The sequence below is a fragment of the Pteronotus mesoamericanus genome, unplaced genomic scaffold (assembly GCF_021234165.1).
Source record: "Pteronotus mesoamericanus isolate MK-2021 breed Mesoamerican mustached bat unplaced genomic scaffold, CSHL_Meso_final scaffold_582, whole genome shotgun sequence".
Classification (NCBI taxonomy): Eukaryota; Metazoa; Chordata; class Mammalia; order Chiroptera; family Mormoopidae; genus Pteronotus; species Pteronotus mesoamericanus.
This window is the reverse complement of record NW_026555323.1, coordinates 798963-818404: the sequence shown is the minus strand read 5'-3', so window position 1 is coordinate 818404 and position 19442 is coordinate 798963. Positions and strand designations below refer to the sequence as shown.

General features: G+C 48.0%; 1 protein-coding gene across 1 annotated transcript in view; it reads right to left on the bottom strand.

The window, feature by feature from the left end:
- Window positions 1–19442, bottom strand: part of HERC2 (HECT and RLD domain containing E3 ubiquitin protein ligase 2) — a 185074-nt gene that overhangs the window by 52791 nt on the left and 112841 nt on the right. Inside the window, exons 49-60 of the mRNA XM_054561907.1 lie at window positions 19099–19267; window positions 18868–18993; window positions 17261–17369; window positions 17001–17140; window positions 10814–11004; window positions 10001–10106; window positions 9764–9855; window positions 6214–6389; window positions 3211–3322; window positions 1775–1856; window positions 1527–1670; window positions 194–284 (exon numbers count right to left, since the gene is read on the bottom strand). Coding sequence (XP_054417882.1) covers window positions 194–284; window positions 1527–1670; window positions 1775–1856; window positions 3211–3322; window positions 6214–6389; window positions 9764–9855; window positions 10001–10106; window positions 10814–11004; window positions 17001–17140; window positions 17261–17369; window positions 18868–18993; window positions 19099–19267 — 1538 coding nt within the window. The remainder of the gene's footprint in view (window positions 1–193; window positions 285–1526; window positions 1671–1774; window positions 1857–3210; window positions 3323–6213; window positions 6390–9763; window positions 9856–10000; window positions 10107–10813; window positions 11005–17000; window positions 17141–17260; window positions 17370–18867; window positions 18994–19098; window positions 19268–19442) is intronic.

Sequence of the window (19442 nt, the reverse complement as noted above, 5' to 3'; positions counted from 1 at the left end):
AGATGAGCAGACCTTAATACAGAACGTGTGAGGCAAAGTCACGTTCGGAGAGAATTTTATAAATGCATTTTAAGTTCTCTTTTCGTAACTGACCTATCCTATTTACTTTTCTGAGAAAGGATGATCAGAAGGCATTTGCGATTGTTATCAGTAACAGGTTCTGATTAGCAAGTAATGAAGGAGGTGCCCTTACATCCTGCTGAAGTGTCCCAGTTTGCCATCGTCACCTTCGCCCCAGGAAAACACCTTCCCGTCGACAGTGAGAGCCGTGGCGTGCCGGCCACCTGCAAGGTCACACAGACGGGGCCGTCAAAGGCGGTTTACGCAGAGGTCCCAGCGTAAGCACCTGTTCTGCCTGGCATGCAGGATGTGCTCAAAGAACGCGTTAAACAAATGAGTGAAAAACAGGATCAACATTTCGTGGGGACAAATACGTTAAATAAGTGCGCTTTTATTAAACTACAAGGGTAAAATCCTAGAAAGAATTTTACTCGCAAAGCAGCGGCAAAGTCGTGTCCTTTATTAACAGGGCTCCTGCCACATTAAATCTGTCAAGATCGAACTTCAGAGGGACAAGCAGAAGGAAGGACGCCTGTGGTCAGGCCATCGAGGCTTTGAGAACTGCTCCCTAACAGGGACTCTGTTAAGCAAAATGCCATCGCTTGCAGGTGGGGCACCTCGCCCTTCCCAGACACGCCAGCCCAGGCTGTCTCCCCAGCGAGAACCTTTCTCCCGCCCACCCACCCCCTCAGGACAGTCAGTCACCAGCATCACTGCCAGCTCCTGGGCTCCTGGCCTCCTGGCCCCCGCACACGCGCGCGCCCCGTTCCGGACCGCAGGGCTCGTGTAAGAGAGCAACAATGTGCTCAGCTAAAGACTAGACTTCCCACCCTTCCTGGCTGCGGGAAGGATGGAGGCAGAGGCGAGACGAAAGTGAGGCTGGTGGAAAAGAACTTTAGGTGGCGGTCTGTCAGTGGGGGGCGGGTGCAGGGGTGGGGAGGGGGCAGGGCGGGCTCCCCCTTTGCGGTGCGGGGTGGGGGGCGCAGCTGCCTTACTGGCCCTGGACCCGCCCCCCCGGCTGTTACAGGGAGAAGCACCGCCTAGATGCCGCGACGGGGCGCCGCAGCTCACGCTCTCAGCAGAAGCACGCACACGGGGCTTTGCGTCGGATTCGGTTCCCGTCCCCGGGGGCCTAGCAGGGCGCTCAGAACGGTTTGCTAAATTGAAGGTGTGAGTCTTTGAAAGGGTCTTTCTCATCGCTGGGGCTCACAAGCAGTTGGGAATCTAAAGGAAGTTTCAGGCTCCTTCCCAGAGAAAGAGCATTTCCGACCACAACACGGGGTGATTTCAAAGGCACCATGAAGCCGAGCCCGCCGCCCCCCCCCCCCCCCCCCCCAGACTGAAAGCCGCTCCCTGGCAGGGAATGTGAGCGCACGCCTTGGACGAGCCTAGGAGAGAGCCCTAGTCGTTGGCAGGGCACCAGCAACAGACTAGTCCCCGTACAAGCACCAGCCCCGGCCGGGTACCTGAGTGCACAGCCACCTTCTTGACCACGTAGCTGCTGAGCGCCGTGATCTGCCGCGGGATGGGCACGGTCCCGCTGGACATGCCCAGCCCCAGACGGCCATTGGTGGCCTCTCCGCAGGCGTACACCTTCCCTTCCACGGTCACTGCAGGAACCAGAGTCAGGACAGGGCTCACTTCTCATGACATGACAACTCTTTTTTAGTGTTAAACACAATTCTTAAAAATTGTAATGTCAGAATAATCATACCTGCAAACAAACTTTTAGAACCACCAGCCACCTGAACCACGTTCAAAGCAGACAGCGTCTCAGAGAACGAAGGCACCTTTATCTAGAACAGGACATTTTATTAAAGCAAAAGGAAAAAAAAAAAGATAGATTTACTTACACTTTTAAAATTACAATAACCTTATTACATGACACAAGGAATTACTGTTACCTTGCGTGATGATATTAACCAAAGAGGTTATTTTCTCTTAGAGATACACACTAAAGTGTTTGAAGGTTGAGATGAGATTCTGAGATTTACTTTAAAATAAACAGGGGTGGCGTGTGTGGGATATAAAAACGAAGCCGTGACCATTTGCTGGCACTGGCGAATGCCGGGAAGGGACAGAGGGCACAGTCCCTCATCTCTCTACGTGGTACGTTTTAACACCTCCATAATTAAACGTGGGAAATAAATACGTATAATGTAAAGGTTTGACCAAACATCTGATAAACTATGTTCTATTCCAGATCACGTCCTGCTTACTCTCACTGATTCTGACGTCTCTGGAAAAATCATATGCTTCGATTTCCCATCCAGATGCATGTGAGTTAACTTAAAATTCTTAACGCCTTTAGGAACACTTTCCCACTCCCGTGTCAGGAACTGTCTAACAACCTCCACCAGGGTGGCAAAGAAGGTTCCATCCCAACCACAGGCGCCACATCTGTCTTTCTCGGGCAACTCCGACAGGGACGCGTCCCCAGGACCCCCAGCCACCCCCCAATCACGACCATCGCTCGGGGCTCACTGTCCCCACCCACCACCAAGCGGAGCCGGTGCTGTTCAGTAAGGATAAAAAGGCATTGTGCTTGAAAACACAGGCTAGAACAAGTATGTTCTAACTTTCCTGCTCAGCCTCTCCGCAAAGCAGGTACTAAGAAATGCTGCAATGGCCAAGTCGCGGAGAAACTGCCTTGGCAACAGGAAGGGCAGGACCTGGTTTTACGGCTCCCCAGTGGAGGGACACTCGGGGACAGAAGGGACACTGGACTCAGCATGAGCTCCAATGCATCCTCTGTGGTAGTGAATTGTTAAATTGCGTCTTGCTCGTCTCTGCACCTCTACAGCACTCATACTCACTATTTTGTCCACGGGAGGCAAAATGTTTACACGTCAGAGGCAAGATGAACACAATTATAGCCTATGATTGTTATCTACATATTCATCAAATCTTTTCAAAACTGCATGTTCTAGTTTACAAAATAGCACTACCATAACTAGACCTGAAGCGCACTGTTTCCCCAAAACAGAGGTTTTCAGAAACGAAATCTGACAGTGTCCACGAGTCCACGTCAGAATCCCTTTAGAAAGTCAATTTCAAAAGCAACGCAGAGAAGGCAGACCCACGGCTGGGGCTCTGGGGCAAGGGCACCCGCAAAGGCCCTGCGGGGCCGCGCGGCCGTGGGGGAGGTACCTTAGAGCCCTTCAGGCCTCCCAGCTGGTCCTTGTCGTTCAGCCCCCACACGAACACCTTGGTCCTGATGGTGGCCGCCGACTCCAGCCCCGCCGCCTTCTTCCTGACGAGGCTGACCGAGGGGAAGCAGACACAGAGCCAGTCAGCGTGGGGGCACGCCGAAGCCCAAAGGAAAGCCACCGCGAGCACGCCGAGTCTGCCGATGGCGGCAAGAACCCTTCCACGTTGTGTTTCAACACAACACACCCCACAGGAAGTGCAGGAATTAGCGTGCCACAGGTTCGAAGTGTCTGACTACCAGCCTGCTGCCTTTTAACACCAAAATGTAATCTCCGCCTGTTGTTTCAGGGGCGGCCTTCCTGTGACCCGCCACGTTCACGCTAACGGCTGTGTGCAGGCTCGGAGCAGCCCTGCCTGTCACCTGGGCACGTGGCCCCGACTGGCATAAGCAGAGGAAGCACTGGGTAAGTGGCCCAGGAGTCGCCACTGGGGCTGGCACTGGGGCTGGTCATTTTTCCCCTGAAGAAATAACATAGCAGGTGTCACCATATGACCTCTGAGACACTCGAACACAGACACAAGTCCCAGAGCAAAACGCCACTTTCTTCCTTTTCCCAGTCTGCCGGGCACACGGACCAGCTGGGCTGAGGCCCCGCCTCCCTGCCCCACGGACCTCGACAGGAGGTCGCTCCCACCTCCGCTCCATCCCTCTCCCCGCCTGCCTGCCCGCAGTGGGCTGCAAGTCTAATCGCCAACGCACGCCCATTGCGGAACTTGCCGGGACCACAAAGTGCAGGAGATAGTGTTGCATTTTCCAGGTGGACATGTCTGGGATGTCGGGTGCTAACCAAGTGCTTGTTCCGTGCGTGAGGCTCTTGGCTTCTGTTTGTTTGGCTTTTGTTTGCCTTGTTCTACTTTTATAGGCCAGGATGGAAACCCAGGGTTCCAAAGACCAGGCTCCACATAGGTAAGGTTTTTGTAATATTGATGTTAAAGGACCAAACTTTTATGGTTTGGGAATAAAAAACGGAGGAAAACTCTTTCATTAGACACCAAGCACGAAAGAGGAAGTCCAAGTGCCCTGGAATTACCTGAAATATCTTAGGACACATTTTTAGCCTGAAATACGCACAGGATGCTGGGAGTGCTACTCCAGATACACAACGAGCAGCGCCACCGGAGTGTCAGCCCGCTGGACCGGGGCCAGCGGGTGGTGGCGGCGGGCACAGCCCAGGCGGGAGCTGCCCCGCGGGAGACGGCCCGGACCACCCATTCGCCCACAGGGTATCAGCTAATTAGTGATACTCCACAGAAACAAACACATTCAAATATCTAAAAGTTCTTTCGTTACTGTATTCAATTGTGTAAAAATTTCATCAATGTGTAAAGCTCAAACTTTTTTGGTTACTTCACATACTCAGTTCATGCATTAATCATATTTGCCCGATGCATTTTAGTAGCTGTTGAAAAGGAAAATGCTAATCTGTAATTCTTTCTCTTACAAAACCCCTATGGTTTATTTAACTAAACTGGCATTTTCCTTAACTCATGTATGTAGCTATGATCAGTTTGAACTGTATCATATAGTGTAACGTGTATATTCTAGGTAAGGTGGTGTTACACATACTATTTTCTCTTTTACCTCTTTTTAAATTTTATTTATTTTTAGAGAGAGGGGAAGGGAGGGAGAAAAGGAAAAAGAGAAGCATCAATGTGCAGCTGCCTCTCGCGCGCCCCCTGCTGGGGACCTGCCCCACAACCCAGGCATGTGCCGTGACTGGGAATCGAACCAGTGACCCTTTGGTTCACAGGCCGGCGCTCAATCCACTGAGCCCCACCAGCCAGGGCTATCTTCTCTTCTACTTCTATGCAAAGGTCGCCACACCGGCACTGTGGCAGTAATGCCCATTGCTGGACTGGGCTTACCTTCCGACTTGGCAATTTCACCTTTGGCACTTTAACTGAGAAAATACAACTTATGTGAGGACAGTGAAGGTCCACGTTGTTTGCTGCTGGGAGGTCAGCAGGGCTCAGTGCAGCCCCCCGCCCCGAGGCCTTCATCCACACCTTGGCATGAAAAGCAGATGTGTGCAAACCTGGCAGACAGCTGTCCTTGTCCTCAGGACATGCCACCCCTCTGCCAGAGACACCCGCTCCGCCCACTCTGCTGGGACAACCGCCTTCTCCTGGGAGTCTGCCTTTGCAGGGACTTCTCCTCGTTCTGGCAGATCAAGGCTCCTTGGCAGCCTCGGAGTGCCGTGAGCGCCCCTGTGGGCGTGCCTGGGGCCGCGAGGCCACTCGTGTGTGGGAGTCGGTCTGATCTGACTTTGTGGGTCCCCAACCCCCACGCGCTGAGAGCAGGCTGGCCCACGGTAGGCGCTCCACGTCATGGTGAACGAGCACTTGCCCCAGTCACCAACTCGGAGAGCGGGAACGAGGACCCACCCGGAGAGGGGACACTGCGCCCAGGGAAGTTACACAGCGGACGCTAGGGCGGGGAAGGCCACGGTGGCAGCAACGCCAAGTGCGCGTAACGCCACTGAGCTCTACGCTTATAAACAGTCCACATGGGAAATTCGGTTACATATATTTTATCACAGTAAATTTTTTAAATTTAAAAGTAAACAGTAAAGTACTTAGCAAAGAAGGCTATAAAACGTAAGCCCTACCATGCCATTTCCAAAGGAAAGCACAATTAGGGACAGATTAAAAAAAAAAAAACTAGAAGGATATACACCACAGTATTAGGCGCGGTATTTCAATTTCAGGTAGAATAATTAAACATTTCTAGTTCCCTCTTTTACTGGGATTTTTCTAAATATGTGTTTCTACATTAACCATGTCCCTGAAGTTAAACCGAATGCTAAGTTTTGAGAACGCAACTAAATTTGCCTGACATTCCTGTGGGTGTCCAACCACGCTCAGGAGGAGATGCCCAATTACATACTCACCCTTGACAGTGGGGACTCTGGAATGGGCCCCGGCAACCCCAGCGGCTCTCACCTCCCGCTGCTGCCTTTCTCGTCTTCCTCCTCCTCGTTATCCGAGGCCAAGAAAGGGACGGCCGCCAGGTCCTGCTCCTCCGCCCGGATGCGGCCCAGCAGGGTGAGCCCGTGGACCTTGCAGTCGATCCCGGAGCTCCTGCACTGCTTGATGGCGATCTCGATGTACCTGTGGTGCTGGACACAGAGACGGGGAGCTGCAGGCGTCTCAGGGCGACGCGACCGGCGCCTGCGGTGGAGGGTGGGGCGCTTCAGACGAGGAGCCTGTGCAAAGACGTGGAGCATGCGCAAAGACGTGCGTCTGGAGCTGTCAAGCCAGGGACGCAGTCTGAGCAGGGTTCCTTCGCCTTCAAAAAAAGTCAACGCACCAGGGTCCGGGGCTCATGCGGATCTTCGTACAACAGTGAAATACTGTGAGGGCCCCCTTCGGTGACTGCAAACCTTTCTGGCTTAAAGCTTCCCTGGACCAAGGTGTGTTAAGAAAGAAGGGGACGTATTTTGCTATGTATAATGAGCTCCCGTGTATTATGCGCACCCACGTTTTGGCCCAAGCTTTCAGGAAAAAACACTTTCGTCTTAACTTTTAAATTCAATTTTTTATTTGTTTCTATTTAGAAACAAAACCAATTATTGCATTCCAGGATATTACCTTGCATATCGATATTGTTATTGCTTTCTAGAGGTACACTTCTAACGCATGGGCATAAATGAAAGAATTAAAAACATTTACGTAGATATGGAATTAGTACTACCCATGTATAAGGCGCATCCTTACTTTCCCCTCAAAAACTGGGGCAAAAGCGTGCACATTCTACGTGGCAAAATACGGTACGTGTCAGGTAGCTGACAGCGCCTTCGTAATTTCTGAAACATAATGAAAATATGTGAACATCTACAAATTAGAGGGACTAGCACAAAGAGCCCTGTGACTCCGTCACCCAGCAGAGCCACCACCAACGCGTGACAGTTTTGCTCAGGTGAGGTTGTCTTCAAACAATACATCCACGCTACGATCATCGCAGCTGAAACGGTAGCTCCTCGTACCACCCAAAAGGCTACCAGTGATCAGATGGTCTCGTGAGCATCTTTCCGCCGCCAGTTCGTTTAAAATGCAATGCAAACGAAATGCAACCTCTCACAGGCTCTCTACAATGTCACAGGAAGCGCAGCTTGAACACCACCATCGGGATGCACCATACAAACTGAGAAATGGAAAATGCTACAGGAGAAAAAGATCAGTTTCCTTTGCTAGGCGAGGCAGAGCCGAGAGAATTAAGAGTTAAATGAAGTGCAAAGGGCAGGGATCGTGTGAATCATGACTCACACAAACCAGCCACAGACAGACATTAATGGGACAACTGGGAAACCGGAAACACTGACGGGGTGAGGGTTAGGTGCGCCTACGGCGACGCGGTTACACCGCTAAGTCCTTATGAGAGAGGACGATTGAAGCGCACGCTACTGAAATAAGGTCAGGTTGACGACTTGCTTCTCAACAGCCCAGAAGGGAAAAAAAAAAATAGGGGGAGTGGGCAGACGGAGGGAGACAGTGAAACAGGATTCGCAAAAATGTTGATAACTTGAAGCTGGTGATAGGTTTGTGGGAATTCAGTACGCTTCTGTTTCTGGGTATGCTAGAACATTCCCGTAACAAACCATTCTTGTAGCAAAGGCAATGCTACAAGGCCCAGCAGCTTCACAGGATGGTAATGTTCTGTTTTTCGTTTTTCTAATCCCCACCTGAGGATAAGATTTTGTTGATTTCAGGGCAAGGGGTTGGGGGGGGAGGAGGAGGTAGGGGAAAAAAGAGAAAGACAGAAGAGGGAGAGAAGGGAACACTGATGTGAGAGAGAAACATCGGTTGGTTGTCTCCTGTATGTGCCCCGACCAGGGATCGAACCCACAATCTTACGGTGCATGGGAGGACGTGCCAACCAACTGAGCCACCGGCCAGGGTTATCCTGGTTCTCAAGTTGATTGGAGGGATTAAGAGTGGATGATGAGTTTTCTGATTATTCAACACGTTACATATGTCTCACATATGTGACATACACTATTCTGCACTCAGCAAATATTATATAAAATATTGCTGTTTAAAAATTGATTGGATCAGCACTAATGCATCTCTTATGAATAATCATCTCAATAATTGATTTAATTAACTCTGTAGCTGTTGATTTGCTTAAAATAAGAAAATCTTCAGGGCTATAATACATACATTAGCCAAGTGGTGTTTAGTTACCTAGCATTAAGAAAACAATAAAGTGAACTAAAATTCAGTATCTTTTTCCAGAAAAACTCGGTATTATCTTTCATTTTAATAATTTGGCGGTGTACTCATTGATTATCATCACTGGTATTAATTAACCAAACTGTATCACAACATGGTTCAGTGATATTAAGGAATGAATTGTGCCCACAATTCTATTTATTGAAAACTAAAAGAAAATAAACAAAACAGTAAACTTCCAGATAAGTAAGGCTGGATCATCAAATCCGGGGCCTTGGGAAGGAAGCTGGTATAACCCCACAGACTCTAGATACAAGTTCCCAACCTTTCACCGTTGAACAAATTAACCTACGGCTGTGGGTCAGCGGCTTTTACGTACCACACCTCGCCTGCCCCTATGTGCACAGACCAAAAATGGAAATAAAAAGCATGAACGGTAAACTTCATTTGCTAGTTTAAAAGAAAACGCATAATAAACATTAGGTAAATGAAAAGTCAATTATTCAACATCTTTTTCCACTATCATTTTCCTAAGTTGTGTCCTCAAGACACAGTATCTATCAGCAGTACAAAAAAACTGTTTTGTCTGTATTACTTTAAATATATTTATTACAATAACGCTGACATCTATGTGGAAAGATCTTAGAGCCAGTCTCACTGCTCTATACTTTATAGGGTGCTGTTTAAAGATTTCATTTGTTTATTTTCAGAAAGAGGAGAAGAGAGGGAGAGAAACATCCATGTGAGTTGCCTCTTGTTCACGCCCAAGTGGGGACCCGGCCTGCAACCCAGGCACGTGCTCTGACAGGGAAGTGAACCGGTGACCCTTCAGTTCCCAAGCCGGTGCTCAATCCACTGAGCCACACCAGCCAGGGCTAGAGCACTGTTTAAAAGGACCTTTATCGAGTCTTTGAGGCATAATTTTCAAGAGATACAGTTTTGAAAATTACCTTCTTACCCATCTAAACAAATGGACAGCTCAGCATTCAAGGCCAAGAGGTGTGCCACAAAAAAGCAGCTGCAGTGTGGCGCGCGGTCCCGGAAAACCATTGCGCGCGGGCAGTTAAGGACGATGCTGTGCCGGGCGCGCAGAGCGGCCTGCCCGCCTCCTCGCGCCTCGGCCAGGCGCCCTGCGGCCGCTTCTTGCCAGAGTGAAGGCGTAAGTCATTTGCTTCCCTTTCTGAGAAGCAGTGGGGTATGTACCAAATTTTAAAATAAATACAATTTAAGGGGGTGAATGATAGGTTCAAGATTTGTACAGAAATGGTCAAAAAGGTCACCTCGTTGTCACCTGCAAGCCATCACTACCGCATCTACTCACCTCCGTGCAGTCACTCAGAAGGGACACTGCGGTGTCAGTGGGGTTGATGTTGATTGTCTTTAGTTCAATTAGGTTATTCAGGGAATTTCCACCTAGAAAAAATGGGGGCAATAAGGGAATCAGTCGACGGAGTTTTTTTGTCGCTGTGTTTTACTGTTGTTCAATCACAGCTGTCCCCACTCAGGCGAGTTTTTACTTTACGACAGAAGACAGTTCTGAATAAACAAAGGCGATCACCTGACACCACGACCAGGGACGGCATGTAGCTGCTGTCCGCGGGGTCGACGGTCATTTTCAGTCGGTGAACAAGAACATCTGGGAAAATCTCCAAACGAATCCAATGCTTCAAAAAACAAATTCTCAGTCAGTAAAACTCAGCTATATTTCAGCTGCTGAAACAGGATCACTGGAGCCTGAGTGCACGTGAGAGCTGTCAGCGCATCCCCTGGCCTGGCAGAGCGAACCCGCTGTCGCGCGGACAGACGCAGCGGGACTCTGCTCCCTCCCCTGCTGATCTGGAGGGTAGGGTGGGCCCCTGTAGAGCCATCAGACAGCGGGACACGGAAAACATGGGAGAGGGTGCCCCTCGCTCCGCGTCTGACCTGCGTGCCCCCAGGATGCGACCCACATGTAAGTGCAAATATGGTAACACCGCAAAGCTCAGCGCGTGCGCTAGGACGTATGAGCGCCGCTTCTAACCAGAGTGGAACCTGCGCGGACAGCTCGTGAGGGGGAGTGCAAACAGCACCCTATCCGTCCTCCATCAGTGGGTCAGCGAGGTATAACCTGTCACCTGTGCTACTTAAAATCTCTGACAATAAAAACCGGGCACCACAGTTAAAGTGATTCTGAACTAAAGCATAAATGAGTACTGACGGGTGCCATCACAGTGCAACACAGGCGGCCTCCAACGTTCGCTTACAGCTCTGAGGGGTGGAGCCGTGCGGGCGTGTGAGGGGAGGGCGGGGGCGGGGCTCCGGGGGCGGGGCTCCGGAGGGCGGGGGCGGGGCGGCGGGCGAGGGAGGACCCAGGGCCAGGCACACACGCTACCTTCCCCTGCGAGCCAGACGACTGCCAGCAGGGCTCGCTGCCGTCGATGAGCCGGGAGGCCTGGTTCACGGAGGACGACACGGTGAGGGTCTTCACCATGCGGGACCAGCTGTCCAGCAGCGTCCCGGGCGGACTGCTGTGACACCGCTTGAGCTGTCTCCCGGACCGGCCACAGAATATGGCAGACTGTCCTGTTAATGGTGACCAAACAGTGTTAGTTAGCGCTGTGGGGCGGAACCTTCACAACCAAGAAATAAAGAGCTTTACACAGGGATGAGCTTCTTCCGTCACGACAATACGTAAGTTTTCAAATTGAAAGGAGCTAAGGAACACCTAGAATGCCTTCCAGAGGACGTAGGCAAGACCCTTCACAGCTGTTCAGGACGTGAAGTTCATACAGTAATGCTAAGGTTTGTTTCACCTGACTCTCCCAGGTGGCATCTGGCGATAGACGTCCAGAGGGAAAGCCACACTGAACTGGGGAGAAGTTCAGTAGCAGCACTTACAGGAAACATTCTTACTAAAAAATGCTTTTACAAATGCAAAGCAAAAACAAATTTGCAAAGGCTTTCTTCTTCCCACTAACGGCAAATCTGAAGATTCCCCCCACTGAGGATGGGTACGAGAGGCAGACAAAACACTGAAAGATGGATAAATCGTGAAAGTGTCAGTCACTGAGATGGCAAAGGATAGCGCGACCGGAGCCTGAGGGTCTGAGGGAGGCTGAGGCGGGAGGAGGGATCCAGACGGGCTACGCTGGGGACTGGAGGCTGCTTTTCCCGGGTGGCGCGCGTTCCTTTCTAAGGAGCACCCCCAGGCAATTCTGATACACTTGTTGGGGGGTCTAGGAGGAGGCCAGGAACCAGAGTCCAGAGCCGACCACCAGAGGAGGAGTAACCACAGGAAGACCCACAGTGGGTGGAGATTCCAACAGGAAGAAGCCCAAGAGGAAGGGCAAACTATGCGGGCTCTTCGCTTGTTTCTACAAACGACCACTCGGCATGAAATCCCGGTCACTGGCAGCGATGGGACAGGTGACCCCAGAGGGTTCCCGATCCCACTAAAGACCAACTGCCCCCCGAGTCTCAGGAAGGATACCTCAGGCCTCAAATTGATTCAAGAAATAATTTTTAAATATAACATCCAGGACATACTGGCATGTGAGAAGACCAAAGACCATGACTGAAAACTACCAGAAATAAGACAGAAACGGACCCACGGAGGCGCCAGATATTGGAGCTATAAGACAACAGATTTTAAAATAACTCCACGTTCTATGTTCAAGAAAGGAAAATAGAACTATTTCAGCAGAGCATGAGAAACTATTAAAAAACAAACAAACAGGAAGACCAGAAGTGTTACAGTAACCAAATTAAGAACTCAGTGAATAGGTTTACGCGCAGACTAGAATCATGTGAAAAGACACTTAGTAAAAAAAATCTAGAATAAAGAATTGAGGAGCAATAGTTCAGAAAACATAAATGAGAAGGGGAAAGGCCATGGCGGAGAGAGAGAGCCTAACGCAGGCGCAGTAAGATTGGTGTTAACCCACTCATCCGACCGTGGGAGCACATGCGCGATGCACACACATACCACGCCATCATACTGAACCCCCTTAACCTTACACAACGTTGTGTGTTAATTATAGTGCAATAAAGCTGGAAGAAAAGAAACAAAAAATAAAGAAGTAAATAAATAGCCCCCCCTGAGCTGAAGAGACAATGTCAAGGAGCACGTCCTCACGCACATATAAAATCGGCGTGAGAGAGAAATGAGAGGCCACCCCCGAAACAGAGCGGGGCGCAGCGCCAGGACTGACCGGCGTTAATGGGGCAGCAGCCACCCCCTCGGGGGCTTCCGCTGAAATAGCACGGCCTGAGTCACAATGGACAGTGTCCCCAAAGTGCTGACAGACAACTTACTGTGAAAATACTTTTCAAAAATGAAGGGGAAATAAAGAAATTTTCAGAAACATAAAAACAGAATTCATAACTACAGGAAAGAAAATTATTAAGGGCTATCCTTCTGGTGGCTGGAAAATGATGACAGATGGGAAGTGAAAGATTCAGGAAGAAAGACCAAGTACAGTGTTAAGTGTGTGAAAAAATCTAAACAAATACAGTCCAATAAACACTAGTATGTCCTGCATGGTTAAAACTGTATATGTGCGCCCTGGCCAGTGTGGCCCAGTGGGTTGTGCGTCATCCGCACAGTGAAAGGTCGCAGGTTTGATCCCCAGTCAGGGCACAGGCCTGGGTTGCAGGTTCAGTCCCCGCTCAGGGCACATACGAGAGGCAACCAATTGATGTTTCTCTTCCTCTGTTTCTCCCTTTCCCTCTCTATAACAAACTAAAATCTTTAAAAAAAAAAATTATATGTATAAAATTTAAATCAGAATGACTGGGAATAAAGTTAAACGGATCAAAGATCCTTGCATTGCTTAGGAGAAGGGTAAAATACTAAACAATAGCAGATTTTTATAAGACAAAGAAAAGTGTTATAATTTCTTGAGTAATGACTAATGCTGAAAATGTGTACACATACCCACTGCTCCCACAATATAAAATTGTACACTAAAAAATGTCTGTAACTTATAAGCCAATAAGTGAAGAGCAGGCTGTTAAATAATGAAAAATGTATTAGTCCAAAGGAAAAGGAAATGGAGAAAAGGGAATAGGAAACAGAAGGACAAACAAAAACCTGAGAAGCTGGTCAATTTAAATAAAAACCACCAGCAAGTGCCTTAAATGTACGTACCTAAATGATCCAAATAATAAGACAAAAAATCATCACGTAGGAATTTTACAGAACTATTTACAACGTATAACAAATATATCTAAAGTACAAAAAAACAAGAAGGTTGATGGTAGCAAACTAGCAAATACTAGCTTCAGCACCAAACTGCAAGGGAGGGTCCTGTAGGCACCTGCGAACAGTTTACAAAATCTCATCATTTGCTGAGTCACATGATCACAAGAAAGTTTTAAAAAATGTCAAAGCTCACTCGGGGGGTACATACTCTGAATATAATGCAGAAACCGGTAAAAGGATACATAGGAAATGACCTTATGCCTGAAATTTTAAAAATCAATGAATACAAGAAAATAAGTCCAATACAATTTTTAAAATACTTTGAAATAAATTTTAATAAAATATTACTATACTATCAGTATTGAAGAATACAGCCTAGGCCTTGCTTAAAAATAAATGTAAAATTTTAGGTTCATCTATTAGAAAAGATGAAAGTGAGATATTAATAAGCTAAGCAATTTACCTCAAGACAGGAAAAAAAAAATCAACCTAAACCCAGACTCTATAGGAAAAAGAAATGATTAAAGATACAAGAGACAGAAAATCAAAGCCAAACATGGTTCCTTGAAAAGACTGATGAATTCATACACCCATGGTAGGCTGATCTAGGAAAAACCAGAAAGGTGTTCCAAGTCAGCCTTGAAAGTGAGGTAGCAGTCCAGTCCCCAGATCTCGGGCATAAAAATAAGAGGATGTTACAAACGGGGACTGGAAAAGAACTCCCTCAACATGCCAAAGGTTACTTTGAAAAACCCACAGCTAACTTCATGCTCGATGGTCAAAGGCCGGAAGCTTTGCCTGAAGTTCAGGAGCAAGACAAGGAAGCCCACCTTGGCTGCTTCTATTCAACTCAGTACTGGAACGTCAGCTGACGCAGCAAGACAGGCTAAAGAAATATAAGGCCCCCAATTGGAAAGGAAGAAGTAAAACGATCTCTGTTCACGGATAACATGATCTTGCATGGAAAAAACCCTGAAGAATCCCCACAGAGAAACTGTCAGAGCTAATAAACAAATTCAGCAAAATTGCTAGAATTTATCAATTAATTTGTTTACAAATCCAACCCCAAAAAAAGTACTGAAAATGTACTGTGTCTATATATGCAGTGTATATTTCTATACACTAGCAAAAAAAAAAAATTACAAAAAGGAAATTAAGAAAACAATTTTGTTAGCATGAAAAATACATACTTAGGAATAAATTTACCAAGAAGGTACAAGACTCACACACTAAAAATCACAAAACGCTGCTGAAAAGAAATTTTCAAAAATGTAAGTAGATGGAAAGACATCCCTTCCTAATGGATTGGAAGACTTACAAAAATGGCAACTCCACTCAAAAGTGATACAGATTCAATGCAATTCCTATTAAAATAATGTTTTTTAACAGAAGTAGAAAAACCCATCCCCAAATTCATACGGAACTGCAAGCACACCAAGTAACCAAAACAATCTTGAAAAAGAAGAACAAATTTGGAAGATTCACACCTCCCTGTTCCAAAATTTACCCACAAAGCTATTGTAATCACAGTGTATGGTGTGAACCTGGTATAAGGACAGAATTGAAAGCTCAAAGATAAACTCTCACATCTATGATCAAATGACTTCCAAAAAGGGTGCCAAGACCATTCAATGATAAAAGGACAGTCTTTTCAACAAATACTGTTGGGAAAACTCAATACACATGTGTAAAAGAATGAAATTAAACCCTTACACTACATCATGTACAAAATTAACTCAAAATGAATCAAAGGCCGAAAATTAAGAGCGAAAACTATAAACCTCTTAGAAAGAAACATAGGGGCCAACCTTCATGACTGTGGACTTGGCAACAGTTTCTTAAATTGATACAAAACACAAATATGACCCCAAATGTACAGGTACAAAAAATAATTTGGACTTCATTAAAACTGAAAACTTTTGCGCATCACAGAATTCTATCAAGAGAGTGAAAAGATCATCCATAAGACTGGGATGAAATATTTGCAAATTACACATCTGAGAAGGCTTTCAAGAACACACAAAGAACTCCTCCAACTAAACATGAGAAGTTTCAAAATGCGCAAAGGACTTGAATAGACATGCCTTCAAAAAAGATACACAAATGACCTCAAAGCACATGAAAAAAGGCTCCACGTCATTTGTCATTAAAAAAACACCAAAATCACCAATGAGGGTGGCTGTAATTGAAATTAAAAAAAAAAAAGGAAAATAAATGCTGTTGAGGCTGTGGGAGAACCAGAAGCCCCCATCACGCTGGTGGGAATAGAAAATAGTGCAGCCAGAGCGGAGAACGTTTGGCAGTTTCTCAGAAAGTTGGAGAACCACATACGGCCCTGCCATTTCACTTCTGGTCCTGGAAACAGGGACTCCAACAGACTGTACAGCCACGTGCACATCATTTCCAGTCGTGACAGGGTAGAGACAACCCAGAGAGCCCCTAAATCATACATGATAAACAAAATGCGGTACACGCACGCAATGGAATGTTAAATCAATTATTTTTAAAAAATGTTCTGACACATGCTACAAGGTAGGTGAACCCTGGAAACATAGGGCAAAGTGCAATAAGCCAGTCACAAAACAACAAATTTTGGGTGTCTCCCACTTAGGAGATACTGGGTGTCATCAAATTCAGAGATGGAAGGCAGATCAGAAGTTGCCAGAGGCTGGGGGAGGGGAGGAGGGGCATTTCTGCCTAATGGCCACAGAGTTTCTGTCTGAAATGATGAAAAAATTTTGGGAATAGTGGCGATGGTGGTGTACCAGTCCCTGAGTTGTACACTTAAAAATGATTAAAACGGCAAAGTCTATGTTGTATAAATTCTGCCACAATAAGAAAAACACATACTAAAAGACATACAAATGAACACTCACTTTCCATCTACCCAATTCCACACCCAGGCAATAAACCATGTTATTAGTTACTTGAGGTCTTTTAAATGTTCTTTAAAAAAAAAAAAAAAGATTTTATTTATTTACTTTTAGAGAGTGGAAGAAAGGGAGAAAGAGGGAGAGAAACATCCATGTGTGGTTGCCTCTCGTGTGCCCCCCACTGGGGACCTGGCCTGCAACTCAGGGATGTGCCCTGACTGGGAATTGAACCGGTGACCCTTTGGTTTACAGGCTGGTGCTCAGTCCACTGAGCCACAGCAGCCAGGGCTTTTTAAATGTTCTTTCTGGAGATACAAGCAAGCAATTTCCATGACCCCTCGCTGTTGGAAACAACAAAAAGGAAGTCATCAAGCAGGTAGGACCATCTTCCCTGCTTCACAGCACACACTGTGCAGTGCTCGCTGTATAAGCATGAACTTCACAGGGCAAAATCAAGTGTGACAATAAATGACCTCATTAAGAACGTAACCATTCCCCCGTACCTGGCTCATTTATTCTGCCAAATGTGTGCCTGGTGTTGTGTTTTCTGGTCTTGAAACACGTTTCACAAAAATCGAAGTCGTCGCAGTTCCTGCACTTGAACCTAGACCCGTTGACAGGAAACATCTGACAGCCGTCGCACCTGTTTCAAGAAACAGCCAGGAGTCGATGAGAAAGAGACGAGCCACTTACTGAACGGCCGTCATTCCGGAGCAAGCCGCTCCTCCCACACCGACCCAGCAACAGCCGAGGCAAAACTCACGTGACCCCGGGGTGCACGCTGGGCACCAGCTCCATCTCCGACAATAGCCCGGTCCAGTGGGACTGCTGAGGGAAGTCGACGATGACGTCCTTCCCGTTGGCACTGAAAGCTGCGACAGAACAGAGCTGCCTGAAACACCTCTGGCACCAGTAACAGCCTAAAATACAATGTAAACTCTACCGCGCTGTGTGACCTGCGTATCACAAGTACGTCTCTCCTGGAGAGAGAGATGCAGACACTGAGACGCCAGCCCCTGCCCTCAGGGACTAGCTTCAAACTAAGGAGGGAGAGGTCACAGGCGGGACGACTCTGGCCCGCAGTGACAACTGTGGAGGCCCGGCCACCGGGACTTGGAGGGTCCTGATACCCTATTCCCCGCTTTCGGATGTTTGAAATTTTCCACGATGAGGCTGGTTTGTGCGTAATCACACCACGTCAGTTACTCCATTCAGTACCTCCCGGAATGAAAATCACATTCATGACGTTAAAACATCTCTTGCCCTCGGAGGAGGGCATTTACGTCTAAGCCAAGTTCTTACTTGTAAAATTTATCTTTGGTTTGATTTGTAAAGCTCTTCATAATCTTTTAATAAAAATGGTAAGCCCAAGTGAAAGGTTACATAAGCCACTTGCTCTTGTGAAGCTGAGAAACGCCCCTACCTCCCCCACACCCGCCCCGGGCAGCAGGTGCGATGCTGGCATTTCTAACCGCAGCTACGTGATAGTAGGGAGTTTTCCACAAGCTCAAACAAGACAAAACAAGGCGGGACCTCTTTATGACACGGCGTGAGTTTACAGATAAAATTAAAGCGCATGCACGTTTAATTACTTCCCATGCAGCTGTTAAAATGGACACACCATACCTTTTAAAGTTTGCCACTTGTTTGACCTAAAATCTCAACATCATGTTAAATACGAAGTGAGGAGAATTGTGTTTCTAGTCCTAATTCCCACCATTTGCACATTTCCCTTCTTAAATTAAGGGAATTTAAATTTTCATAAAGCATTAAGGGAAAGAGACAAATAGTCCCTGGCAGAGGGAGCGCGCTCACACGCAGACCGCTGGGCAGAGAGCGCGGCAGGGCAAGTGTGCAGAGCCGTCAGACAGGCCGCGCCGCCCGGGATGACGGATGGAGGAGAACAAACCTCCCCCAGACCCCTCTGATCAAGTTCCAGTTGCTTCAAACCCCAAACAACCACACGCCCCGTCCCGGCTGACATGAACAACGGCCTCCTTGCCAATCCTAACTTCCTCCTGGCGCCATTCTTTCCGCCTTCCAGGAAGTATTTAGTAAGACGCCCACTCTTGGACCTTCCCCAAAATATCCAACACGTGCCCCTTTAGCCCTTCGTGACACCTGCTCACGGAGCCACCCCGGTTCCCGGGGCTTGCATCCTCCCAGGATGCAATGGGTTACTACACCTGACCTTCCGCTACAGGTGTGCTCCCCCTGGAGAGCACCGACAAGCAAACTAGTTATTTATTATAAGGCTGTCTTCACACTTACTCTTGACCTTGAGTTAAAAAAAAAAAGAAAAAAAAAAAAGGAGTTTACATCAGTTGAGAATCTGAATTTGGCATTTCGTTGCCCAAATAAGAGCATTACCTTTCACAACCCCCACACTCTGATGCGTCACGGATCCCCACTTGTACTTCGGGGTGGTCACCGAGGCTTTGACGTGCACCTTGTCGCCAATCTTGATGTGCGAAGGAAAGCTTGGCGGAGGGTAGCCTGCGGAGGCCGACAGCAAAGGCGCCGCGGTCAGCCCTCGCCTCTGGGCAGCCCGTGTGGACGCGGACGCGGACGCCGACGCCAAGGGCGGGGGGCGGGGCGCACCTACGAGCTCCACGTGAATGTACCGCACCCAGTACGTGCCCCCTTTGTGCTGCCAGTCGCACTGCACGTTGAGGTCGTGTAGCCCGTCCCGGTCCAGCTTGATGACCTTGCCCACGTCGCCTTCACACACCTCTTCGTACGTCCGGCAGCATCGCACCATCATCCCCACCTTGAAGTGAAATCAAATTAAAAACGCGGCCCAGGCCGTAAGGCAGATGCCGTGAGCCACTGCGAGCCGCGTCGTTATGCCTGAGGAAGGGCTTCCTTCACGCCCCTTATACACCAGGGCTCTTTGGAAGGCCGCGTGTCTGAGGCAGGAAACGCGCCCGATGAGCCGGACCACC